The sequence below is a fragment of the Papaver somniferum genome, chromosome 2 (genome assembly GCF_003573695.1).
Source record: "Papaver somniferum cultivar HN1 chromosome 2, ASM357369v1, whole genome shotgun sequence".
NCBI lineage: Eukaryota > Viridiplantae > Streptophyta > Magnoliopsida > Ranunculales > Papaveraceae > Papaver > Papaver somniferum.
Window position 1 is genome coordinate 72,140,970 of NC_039359.1, and position 13,550 is coordinate 72,154,519.

General features: G+C 34.7%; 1 protein-coding gene across 1 annotated transcript; it reads right to left on the reverse strand.

Moving 5' to 3' along the window:
- Positions 1–8,724: 8,724 nt before the first annotated feature.
- On the reverse strand, positions 8,725–9,711 carry LOC113348010 (abscisic acid receptor PYL9-like). The gene has a single exon (XM_026591700.1). It carries the CDS (start codon positions 9,531–9,533, stop codon positions 8,964–8,966), a length of 570 nt encoding a protein of 189 aa, XP_026447485.1. The 5' UTR covers positions 9,534–9,711; the 3' UTR covers positions 8,725–8,963.
- Positions 9,712–13,550: the final 3,839 nt, after the last annotated feature.

Genomic DNA, 13,550 nt, shown 5'->3' on the forward strand with positions numbered 1-13,550 from the left:
TTTACAAAAGATTGCATTCCTTAATACATAACTGTATTAGTTCATGAACAAGTCGATTTTAGAACATTTTCCACTCAGGTATGCAAACGGGTACGCATACCTTAGTGGCCGGACTAAGTTTGCGTTCGCCAGTATGCGAACGGGTACGCATACCTCCAAACTCACCAGAAATTCCCGGACCTGAACCTCACGCCAGTACGCGTATCGGTGTGCGTATAAGGTTCCCGGAATTTCTCAAAACCAACCAGTACACATACGGGTATGCATACTATGGTTCCCAAACTTGGATTACATATATGCAAGTACGCATACTATGCTTAAATCCATTGTTCTAAACTCTCATTTCAACCATTGAAAAATTCTTGGAAGACGACAATAACCGTCTCACAAAAACTTTTAGCTTCAAAGCAATTTTCAAGTGATCGAATGATCAATACGAAACATTCCGAGTCTACATCAAATGACTGTCTCACACAAATCATGTAAGATGTTACAAGGCGATTTTCACATGATCATCTTTTGAATTTCGTGCAAAATATAAGATGAACTTGGTTAAAGCAAAATCTTACCAACACATATTTCGAGAAATATATAAGCGAGTTAAACTCAACTCGAAATATCAAATGTGCATAATTGAAGTCTATATAGCTATACGACTTTTATCTCAAATAAGAGATAGAGTAGATAAACTTTTGAGTGATAGATGAGTTCAAGTCTCCACATACCTTTTGTTGATGAAGTTCCACAAGATCCCCTTAGTAGTTCTTCGTCTTCAATCGATAAGCGACGTGAAGTCTAATGCTCAACTACACTTTCTATCATAATTTGAGACTTAGCTATAAGTAGACTATAAATCAAGACTTATAGTTTTGGAAACTAAACTTGACAAACAAGCTTGAGATAGCAACGCTTGCGAGTTCGACCGAGTAGTGCTCTAATAGTAAGCATACTAGGTATGTGTAGCCTTACGCATTCCGAAAATCAAACCACCTGGGTACCCGTACTAGACTTCATACCTACCTTGTGTCCAAAATTTCAGTAAATTGTGAAAACCCTCTTTAAACAACTCGAATCATTCCCAATCGCCATAAATAGTTAATATCATTTCTTGGGCAATTTCCAAATGATTAACTTGAAAAAAAACTAGTTCATAAACAATAAATTATTCTTAACCAATATTGTTAAGAATCTATGAACATTCATTTCTTGAATCATATTTCGGGTGATTTGTCAAGGAAATCTTGACTCAAAATTTATTCTTTAGTTACAATATTAAATCCGCTAAAATTATGCGACATAATTTCATAAGATAAAATGGTAAATGTCGCGAGTAAATAGGGTGGTTCAGTGTTCACATACCACTTTGTCGATGAAGTTCTTCATATGAATTCGTTTGATCTTCAGCCTTCAATCTTCGAGGGTTACTCAGTGATGTTTGATACTCAACTACCATACGTTGATCCTAGCCCGAGATTTGACTTTAGTAGACTATACATCAAGATATAATTTTTTGCATCTTAGATTGACAACAAGCTTGAGATAGCAAAACTTACGAGTTCGACCGAGCAGTGCTCTAATAATCTCTCCCTTTGTCAATTTTAGTGGCAAAACTTTTAATACATATGGATTCAAAATATTTAGACCTTTCAGCTCAAAATCTATCTCGCTTAATTTTTTGGAATCTTTAATTTCTTCTTGATTCTTCGTTCTTCAAGTTCTTCTATGGTTCTGCATATTATCGTTTTAACATCTTTGTTGTTGTAGTTTCATAGTGATAAAACTTATGAGAATACTTGTTTAGAGCTTTTTTAGAATGACAGAGTCACTCAACTCAATGGTTGTCATGTCAGTGCATATAGTATTGTTACCTTTCTCAAAGTCCAATTGTACCAAACACCCCCCCCCCCGGTAGTATTTACTTATCTATTTTGCATAATTGTAATCCAATTCCCCTTACACAATGCTCCAAAAATCCATATGTTATAGTTGAGTACTACTAAATAACATACCATTTTTTGTCAATAAATTTGGCAAAAGCGAAAAACAAGGGATCTTAATGAACTACACAAAAGAGTTATCGAGACTAGAGATAACATACCACCTTTTTATTTAGACGATTTCACCATGTAAACTTACAGGGGGATAGTCACAAACGAGATTTCGGAGGATTTCTGGGGAGTTCCCAAATCTACTGTTAGTCCATAAGGATTTTTAGAGAGTCTTCCGATGTCTCTTGTTATTCGCTAGAGACTTTTTTTAAGTCATTTAAATTCTCTAAAACTCCATGTTATTGGATTAGGAATTTGTAAGAGTCACTTTAACACCCTTGTTATTCGAATAAGAATTGAAAGTCATTGATTTGTTGTTTTTAAAGATTTTGGGAGACTTTTTTATGAAAATAGGCATGGTTGAAATCTCTCCTAAAGAGGTGATATTTTGGGAGACTTGAAAATTTGAAAAAAAAACTTGGTAAACATGAGAGTCAAGATAACATTGCTTCCCTTCAACCGAATTATGGAAGATTACATTCGATCCAATAACTAGTTTTTTTTTTTTTGTCATGGATATCCAACGAACAAGTGTCACTGTTACATGATCTAGTTGTCATCGGATTATCCAACCTAGTTATCATCCTGAATCTTATTCAACCTCTTTAGATGTGAAGAAATTATCATGGATCCAAATGGAGCCTCCGTATACAAGAGAATGTCGTGAATGATTAGTATATTCCACCATGCAACAAGTGATTTGGAAGATAGTAATTAGATATAAATAGATATATGCAAATCTTTTTTATTTTTATTTTTATTTCAAAGATTAGAGATAATTGATACCCAGGATTCTGATTCTGATATGCAAGATTAGTTACTGCACATAGATTATTTTTTGTTCCATATAATGTTAAGATCTAACCTATACACAACAATTACAAAAATTCTCATGCAAATCTTTTATTAGAATTTTTAGTTTCCTCCGTATAATACTAAGATCTAACGTATACACAAAAAAATTTCTCATGTAACACTAAGCTTTTCATAGGACTGCATTGAAGCTATGGATGGTACACATATTTCAGCAATGATAAAGGGAAGAGATGTGTGTGCTTATCGTAATCGTAAGGGATTATTATCTCCAAATGTTTTAGCTGCATTCAACTTTGATTTAGAATTTATATGTGTCTTGAGTGGGTGGAAATGGTATGCTCATGACTCCATACCGCGGTGTTCGTTATCATCTTCAGGAATACTCTGATTCTGGGCGTCGACCACTAAAAGTGGATGAGTTATTTAATCATCTACATGCATCTCTAAGGAATGTAGTTTAGAGAATATTTGGTGTATTCAGATCACGGTTCTTAATATTTAAGAGTGCACCTCTGTTTCCATACAAAACACAAGCATAAATTATTTTGGCATGTGTAGGACTACACAATCTTTTGCGCAAAAATTGTCGATCTGATGAATTTCCAATTGATGAAAGTGAAGAGGAACCAGGTACTTCCACTGATCAAAGAGATCATGAAGACAATCTTCCCCAGAAACAAACTCAAAGGCAACAACGAGAAAATGCTAATCAGTGGCAAGATAGTATAACAAATAAAACGTGGGACGAGTGGGACAAAGAGAATGAAAATTAAGGCATATGACAACACTAAGATCAATTTTGACAATTGACACATATTTGATTAGATATTCATGGTACTGTTATAAACATTGTAACATGGATAATAAAAAATTAGTAGACGTTTTAATTTTTCATGGGATATTATACATTTTTTGTTTTTACAAATCACAGAGAGTCTTTGTAAATCTCATTTTTTTTGTCTCTGTAAGTCACAAAGACTCTCTAAAATCCTCTCAGAGAATCACTAGAAACTCTAAATTTTCAGAGAATCTCTGGGAGTCACTCGATTACAAATCTATGAAAGTCTATATAAATCTTGTTTGGCTACCCCTGTCACTCAAATTAGAAACGCAGGAAGTAGATAACATAAATATATCTGGACTAGCAACTAAGCAGACTCATCCTGCCTTAATCGTCCGTGGACTTAAAATTCGTTCCACAGTCCAATTGCATGTTTTGCCTTTAAGAACGATTTTTTGGGGACTACTCCAAAATGGTGAGGGACTACTATTACTTTTTTGGGTGGATTTTAGAAGTAATATTGAGTCACCCCTTATATAAGTTTTTTTATTAATACCAAATTTTCCCTTGGCAATGATTAATGAGTTAATTAATGATTAGTGAGATTAAATTAATAAGTGGATTTTTTTTCAAAAGAAGAATTATTGAGAGGGAGAAGATGAAGATGAAGACGAGGGTTTTGGAAGAAAAAAAGTTAGATATTTTTCTTTAAGAGCCACAAAAAGAGTATGATATTTTGGGTACTCATGGATACTTCAAGTTTATTTAATGGTTCTTGAATTGGCCAAAACATTCCTAAAAATGAACAATTTACAAATTGATTTCAGTTTGGTTAACAAAGTTCGGCTACGACATTTGAAGAACATGTAGCCGAACTCATCTGCAAGTGTAGTTCGGCTAATGTTTCTGAAAACACAGGTAGCCGAACTCAGCTTTAATGAAGTTTTTTCTTTCAGAGAAAATTTCGGTTAGGAGAAGAAAATTGCAACGTAACCGAACTTAATATATAGGTTTCTCAGAGAAAAGTTCGGTTAGGAGAAAAAAATTGCGACATAACCGAACTTTTTGCGACGTAACCGAACTTTTTACGACGTTTTAGTTCGGCTGAGACATTTTTTGCGGCGTAATCGAACTTTTTACGACGTAACCAAACTTTTCTTTGAAAAAAGAAAAACCTCAAATAAAGTTGAGTTCGACTAGTTTGACAAAGTTTTTCACATAATTGCTAGCCGAACTTCTCTCTGCAACTTCCATTTTCAACTCATTTTGATGATTACTTCTCATTTTTTCAACCAAAAACGAATGACAAATAATGGGTTTGTTATAATTTTGGTTTTGTTAATGATTTAAATTGAGCTATAAATATAGAGGTGGTGGTGGTGGTGGTTTGAGGTGGTCGGTGGTGGTGGTGAGCGGCGATGGTGATGGGAGGAGGTGGTTATATATATATATAGGTGGTGGTGATGGGAGGAGGTGTTTATATATAAATATATATATATATATATATATTTATAGGTTAAGGGTAGGTTAGTCATTTCCACACTTTAGGACACCCCTTATAATTATAAGGTAGATATTCTTATCACTTAGAGCAACCACAGTGGACGATCAAACCTATAATTATGGTCCAGAGACGAGACACAGCGGGACGGAGTAAAGACTAAAAGCCGGACCAAAACCAAATTCCAGACTATATTTGGTCTGGGACCAAGACCAAAACTATATATAGTCGAGCGAACGTATAATGTTCGTTTGTCACCGGGCGGGTATATAATGTGATCCTGGTGATGGGGCGGGCATATAATATGATCATGGTGTTGGAGCGGGAATACAATGTGATCATTAGTGAGGCGTACATATAAAGTTCGCCTGATGGATGATGGGGCGTGCATATAATGTGATCCTGTGATGGGGCGGGCATATAATGTGATCCTGGTGATGGGGCTGGCATATAATGTGATCCTGGTGATGTGGCGGGCATATAATGTGATCCTGGTGTATACTTTATTCCAAACGACCAAATTTACTCTTCCACACTAGTGTAACACCACGGACTAAACTTAAATTTAGTCATTCTTTTTGATCTTTGGTATATGGTTTTGATTGCACCATTGCAGTTGCTCTTAATAGTCCCCCACCATTTTAGAGTGGTCCCAAAAAATCTTTCTAATTGAGAAGGATCTACTGGGATGAAGTTATTAGACCCATTTACCAGGTGGCGTGCTTTTAAAAAAAATAAAGGAAAATGGATCATTTGTCCAAATATTTTTAAAACATGGTTCTAATGGACGAGTAAAAATTAGTATGGGTGAAATGGACACCAAAAAAAATAGCAAGAATGAAACTGGATACATCCTGGCTTAAACTTAAAAAAGAGCGAGGATGAAACTGGATGCATCCTGATGTAAATTAAAAATAAGAAAAAGTATTTGAATATGGGTAGGATGAAACTATTTACATCCTGATTATTTTTATATTCTCGTCCATTTAAACAATATCAAATTTTACATGTCTTTTTCTCCCACGAATTGTTGATTTTAGTCTTTTTAACCAATTTTATGAAAAAATAATGCTTTCAAAACCGATTGAAATTTGAGTTTCGAGGCTAGATCTTTAACACTCTGGGGCTAACGTACTGGCCATCCGCTGCATATAGATTATCTCTATCGATCTCGGATCAGGATATCAATATATCATACTTTTTCTATTCTTGTAATTTTTGTTTTCTTCTACCTCTTTTATTTGTAAATATGGTAGCTTATGTACATTTCTTTCGTCTCGAATAAAAGCTTTCCTTCCCTCAAAAAGATGGAAAAAGAAGTGAATGTGCATCTTCCCATTAATACTTCTTATTATCATACTCATGGTTTTGGATAGCCGAATGTAAGAAACCTTCATCTGGTAGTTCAATCCAAATCATTACCCATATTTTTATACAGTGTAGATTCAGATCGGCTCCATTATCTTACATTCAATATTTTTTTATTAACAGCTAGATTGTCTGAAGTCTAAACCAAATCAATTCAGTGGCTTTTAAATTTCTTAGTCTCATTTGGGTTTCTATGTCCAGAGAGTGGACATAGAAAAAAAAATCCCATAACAAGAGAGTGGAGAACTTATTTGCTCATCACGTATCCCAACCATAACAGAGTTCCCCAACTAGCATTGAAAACGTCATCAACGTATAATTGTTCTATTATATATATTTTGGTGCACATCCTAGTGTTGACACCGTAATCACCTTTAAGTGAAAAGAAAAAATAATAATAAAAAAAAAACATTATTTACCATGTTAACGTTTTCCTATTCTTGATTTTCAAATTGTTTCTAAAATTGAATTTATCTGCACCTTATCTCTAGTTATTGTTGGAAATTTATAGAACATGTTTCCAAAAATAGGGATCACATGTTGTCTAATCTAATTGTGCTACTCACATGTTTCCTAATTAAGGTTTGTGTTGTTTCCCGTTGTTTGAAGGTAAACAACAAAGTACGTGGTGGTACACTGCTACACTCCCAATATGCACACCTCTTTTATCAACTTTCGGCTCATAAAGTTGGAACATGCAACCTTGAGAAGTCCACCCATGACCCCCTCTCTCTTTCAACATTCCTTTTTTCTAAAGTGAATTCAATTCAAGGCTTAGATGATCACAAATGTGATTTCAGGTTTTCCTTCGAGAGTTCCACTTGAGTTGACAAGAAGTTAAATATCAAGAGGTTTGCACAATACTAAAAGAAAAAGAAAGATACCTATCGGACAACAGGGTGATACAAAGGATAATCGCCTTCAAGTTGTATTATGCATGTACTCTATGGCAAAAGAGTATCATGGTAAAATTGTTGGATAATAATACTAATTACATTCATGGATCATTAAGATCAGCAACATTAGTACGCATATTGATGACTAAAATGAGACTCCCACTACCACCAGAGTTTTCTTCCTAACAACTATTGCATATACAGCATCCATGAAGTGTTGTTACTCCAGAGACTCCAGACTCCAAAAAAAAATAAAAATTAACAGTAAGCGCACGCATTACTCAAGTATTTGTATACTTTTTGCTAGGTTCACTTTTCCTTTTTGGGGATTAGACAATAGATTGCAAAGGAAATGGAGAAAAACCAAATACTTAGAAAAAAATAGAGCAACAGGAAAGATATCAAGACCAAGAATGAAGATGCGGCACACCAACGAGAACAAGTTTTAATGTATGCCCATAAGATTTGAAAAGAGAACTTAGAGTAAACTAACATGAATTGTAATTACGATATTACACGGAAAAATCCGCATCTTTCCAAGAATCAACTGGGAGCTCATATATTGCAAAAGGTTTTAACACGATCCACAAAACAAAATTCACCGTGGATAATAAATTCGAGGTTGACACCCCACGTCACTAGTTTTAACCACAAATAAAACTTAAAAAGCACTTTCATGAGATTTTCTTCACTTTCTGGTGTTACATACATGTAAAAATATGAAAGAATACATATTAGAAATTTCGAGTCTTCTTGGAATATCCTTTGATTCCTGCCATCCAGACAATCCAAACAAGAGCCGCAAGCACAAAGTCAAACTAATGTGTTGCTTGATTTTCCAACACGGCAACAGAACTACTAGTGCCAACTCTGAGCCAGCTGAGGAACAGTCTTTTAGAATACATACAACAACACCAACCACGTGGGGAAAACTAAATTTTCACCTCAGTCCAAATAGAACGAGCAAATTAATGATCACCTGTTCCCACTTCTTCTGCCTCAAAGGGATGCATATTGACAACCCCTTGTCCCTAGGACACTAGCGTGCTACCTATCAACTTGGCCATACCTTGTTGCATGCTTTGATTTAATTTCGCCATGTTACCAGACCACCTTCAACTTGGCCATACATAATGCCACACACACTCTTCCTCTAAATGCAACATCTTAAATCATTTCCCAAAACAAGGGAAGCTAATATTAAAGTTGGAAACTAAGTCTAGCAAAGATATCATAATCATCTCGAAAGACAAATTAGATAGAGGCTGTTGACAACCCATCATATGATGATAGCTAAAAATTAAAACTCTAAAATTCAACAATAAGTCACCCTTCATTTAAAATTAAGATAAAAACAATATTAAACCACCAAGTTGCAGCTGCTTACCTCTTTGAAACGTACAATAGCCAATAATAAAACAAAATAAAACCCCCACCCCGAAAAAGAAAAATAAAACAAACCAAAATAAAGTCCAAACCAGTACCATTAACGGCTGATAAGCATCACTGTCAACGTCACTATCACCATCGTCAAGAATCTCATGATGAACTTTCTAACTGGAAGAAGTAGTCATTGCCACAGCCGCAAGCTTTTGCAGGTTCAACTTCACAACAGTATCAGCAAACATTTTTGTATCTTCTCCGGTGTTACCTTCCGGGATGTCAACAACATAAGACTCCAAAACAACAGTATATGGCTTACCTTGATTTGTCACGAACTCTTTCACCGACGTAACTGATCGGTAGTTGTTCAACCTATGTTCACCACCAACAACGCTAAAACTCAAGATATGTTTTTGATCGTCTAATATCTCTAACCTTTCGGTGCTGGTTGATGCTGGAAGACCCGATATAACAGTAACTTCGCGTATGCTTCCTACGCTTCTTCCATCACCTCTAGTGAGTTTGCAACTCTTAATAAAGTGTTTGTATCTTTGAGGATTTTCAAAACTCCTAATTACAGGCCATACAGCACTAACAGGAGCTTCGATATGTTGTGTTGTCAACGATGTGCACGTGTGCCCGGCATCGCCGGATTTATGAAACTTGTTTATATGTGATTCGAGCTCTTGGAATTCTTGATTAGTAAGACCATAAGGTGGTGTTTGATCATTCGAGCCCATCAACAATATTTTTTTTTTGATGGTTTATATAGGAGACTTGAAATGTACTAGCAGAGAAAAAAAGTTTAAGGTACAGAGAAGCAGGATGAGGAATGATTATGAAGATCCAGGGAGAGGAAGTAATAGAGGGGTGTGGGGTTTATTGTTTGTTAGGATTGTTGTATTCATGAGAAGGGAAAGGGAAACAGTGTGTGATGAGGATTTTATGTGTTTGGAAGTTTTGTTTTTTATTCCAATGGACAACTATGCCCTTACTGCTTTTCCTTTTTAAAAGCAATCTATCAGATGGCATGTTTGTCCTGTTCCGCTATATTGGTAAAATTAGGGTTCCTTCAGTTACATGGTGGGTTGCACGGGCACGGACTCCGGATATGGACTCGACGCAAACAAGGAGGTAGACATATTATGAAAACAGTGGTATTTTCCATTAAATGATGCTCTGAATGCTATTTCTGAATAACACTGGTAAATTGTGGGTAGTTAATAAATTTGTGAACTTAATAATTATTATGTCGATAAAATAAAAATAATACATATACGAAAACTCAGTCATTGCATATATTGAATTGGTAAGTAACATATGTGTATATGATGTCATTAATATTTCTGTTACGGAGACACATGCGCCTAAGCAAGACGCGAATATACGATTATTTTAGGTGCATCCCTGCTGCCCAATAACTACATGCAGTTTTATTGCCATGCATAAAAATTATTCCCTCTGTTTCCAAAAAATAGGCAGGTTTGTGTGCAAATTTACACTCAAACAAGCCTATTATTTAGAAACGGAGGGAGTACATGTAGTTCAATGTTTAGTGTTTGACATGAAAATAAAGTGGATGTGATATAAAATTAGCATTCTAAATTTAAAATCTAATTATAAGAAATATAAAAGTTACAACAAACAAAATAGAAGAATACCTAAAATAATATGTAAACTTCATCAAGAATCAAAACAATTTAAAACAACAATAATATTTTCTTATAAAATGAAAAAGATTATAAAAGGAATATGATTTTTTTAAAGAAAAAGTAATAGTAATGATTGAAGAGACAAAAGTTTAGAAAACAAATAAAAATAAAAAGTAAGTAAATAAATAAATAAATATAAACCAGAACCAAAAATAATAAGAAAAGGAATTAAAACTGGATATTTAATAGTAAAAAAGGACCTTTACAAAGAATCAAATAAAAATAAAAAGCACTAAAAATAAATACTACTACTAATAATAAAAATAGAATATTTTAAAATAAATAAAAACAATTGGAGACAAATAAATGATGTTTTAAAAAGAATAAATAAATATATCTGAATTTATGTAAACAAAAAAAGCGCTCAATATTTATCAATGGTGTAATTGGAGGTTGTAGTACAAGGCCGTGTTTACACCGATCCGAATTATTGCTACTCGCTGAGTTGCTAGCTAGGGTTCAAAAGCAACTTGCTGTTCTCGTATATATGTATCCAAATTTTTAATTTAAAAAAAAAATAATATCTTGTTATACTTCTGAGATCAGAAAAGAATAGATTATCAGTGAAATCTAACATTTTAAATTATGATATAAATATTCGACAACTTTATATCTATGTTGTGCGAACCCTAGCTGCCATGCAAACAGGCGCGAAACTATCCTTGGACTAGGGCTTGCTTAAGCCTGCCCTAATAAGACACAAAAACATTTTTTCCATAGTCCTTTTTGAGCTGGGTCATAATATGTATGTAATTTTACCCTTATGTCAGCCCAAGAAAAGAGTCAAGTCCTCCCCATAATCAAAGTCTAGTTCCGCCACTGCATGCAAAGTAATTTACATGCAAACCCTTGCTGCCATGCAAGTAAGGTAGATAAGATAATGCTTTCCATATGTGTGTATGTTTTTAATGTCAGGACTCAGGAGTATACATCGCCTAAACGTCGTAAAGGTACGAGTCCATGACATTCATAATAGGACCTTAAATGTTCACCATTCTGTATCTCAAAGTTTAGGTGAATACCCCGTGTAATGGCTGATAGGTAGTACAGTCGATGAACGTACTTCAATAATTTATAATCTATGACAAGTGCGGAATCTCTGGCATCTTCATAAAGCCAAATCGACTAAAACAAACCTTTGTTGAAACAAGTTGTCGAAAAATTTGCCCAAATAACAGTGAAGTGTCTGTAAAGAAATGCTTCCCAAGATTTGATCCGATTTTCTTAAATTTCTTAATTACTTTGGTACAAATATAATAGTATGGCAGTAGCTATACCAATTCCTTTAATTTGGGACCACTGATATAAAAATGATCGGAAAAATTAAACAATCAACAACTTGGGGTGTTGGATTTTGAAGATGATTAAACTTTCCTCAAGTGGCACAAGGCTTGGGACCATAATGATTTGATTTCCTTAACGGGAAAGTTAGCTAGCTCACTAAACATTTGGCTCTATCTATCAGTTGGCTCCTTCAGGGTCATTATCGTCATGTTTGGGGAAGTTAGCTAGCTTAGATTTTGACCCTGTGTAAGTAAGGAAAGGGATACAGATGTGAAACAAAATGGAATATAGGGGTAATATGGTAAAGTTAAAAAGCGGATTGGGAAAGACAAAAGAGCCGATCAAAGGAAGTGAAGAGAGTTGTCGTTATCGTTGAAAAGCTGTGGAGATTCGTGGATCATGTGACAACTCTAACAAACTTCTAACCCCGCGTGATCTAATCTCTCTCACTTTGTTTTCTTTAAAGGGGCGAGCAATCTAACTTTTTTTGGGTGACATTTTCTTTCTTCTTTTTCCTTTGTGATTTTCAAAGGCCAAAGTTAACTTTTTCTAGTAAGAGATTACATGGTGATAATCGATTTGGTCTAGCCGGCTTGGATTAGTTGAAAAGAAACTGGTATGTGGGGGGCAATAATTTGACGTCGGATGTACGCGTTTTAGGTGCACGCTGTTAAGAGCAAAACCTATGATCTCAATGATTAGATAAATTATTTCGACCCTCCCAATAATTGGAAATTATTAACAGGTATATGAAATATTTCGGTCGGGTACAACGAAGTCCTATAATACTATGTTCAAAGTTCGGATCCCTTGATCCAACTATGAACACATAATAATGGGATTCTGATGATGTTCAGAAGAGAGAAAACATAAAATTTGGTTTTCTTCGTACATGAATGAAAATCAATCATCATTATTTATAAGGGATTTATATCTATGGAGACGTCTCTTCATTTCCAATTGACACAAATGGTGTCGAACGGGAACAATTGTATTTTATGTGAACCATCACACCCATTGGAGATGTCTCTTCATCTCCAATAGACATCCATAAGAACCATCGTGTCTATTTGTATTCAAACTAAAATTTGAATTACCCTCCTAAATCGGAATTCATGTGTACTTTCCTTTATGGTGCTACGTACCCTGATGAACAGTTACAACAATGAGAATACATTAGTAAAATTGTGAAAAATACTAATCTCCCGTAGGTCCTTATTGGAGATTTAAACATTACAATGGTTACCCATGGAAGGTCTACATTTTCTAGCCCAACAACCACTGAATTTCTAGCAATTAAAGATCTTATTGACAATGCAGTCTTGACTGATATTGGATGTGGGTTCTCGGTACACATGTTCCAACAGACAATATGAAGATGATATTATCAAAGCCAGACTGGATAGAGCTCATGCCAATAATCAATGGCTTCTTTATGTTGTCAATTTTAAGATTTTTCATGTTGACTAGATCGGTTCTGATTATTTACCAATTCACTAATCCTCGAAGTAATCAAGAAAAAAGACCATATAGGTATTTCAAATGCCGGTTTACGGACCATACATCTCACGAGATCACTAAAACTCTTATGACATAGATGTAAGGTGATCACCGGCATATCAATTCATTAATAAATTGAGAAGGGTCAAGTTAGGTCTTAATCAATGGAACAAGATCCATTTTGGTAATATTGATCATAGAGTGAAAGATTTAACTTATCAACTTCACTCTTTAAGCTGCCAACCAATGACAAATCAGACA

Bases quoted from the DNA above. Each gene is read 5' to 3' on its own strand.
- LOC113348010 (XM_026591700.1), bottom strand. From the start codon at position 9,533: ATGGGCTCGAATGATCAAACACCACCTTATGGTCTTACTAATCAAGAA.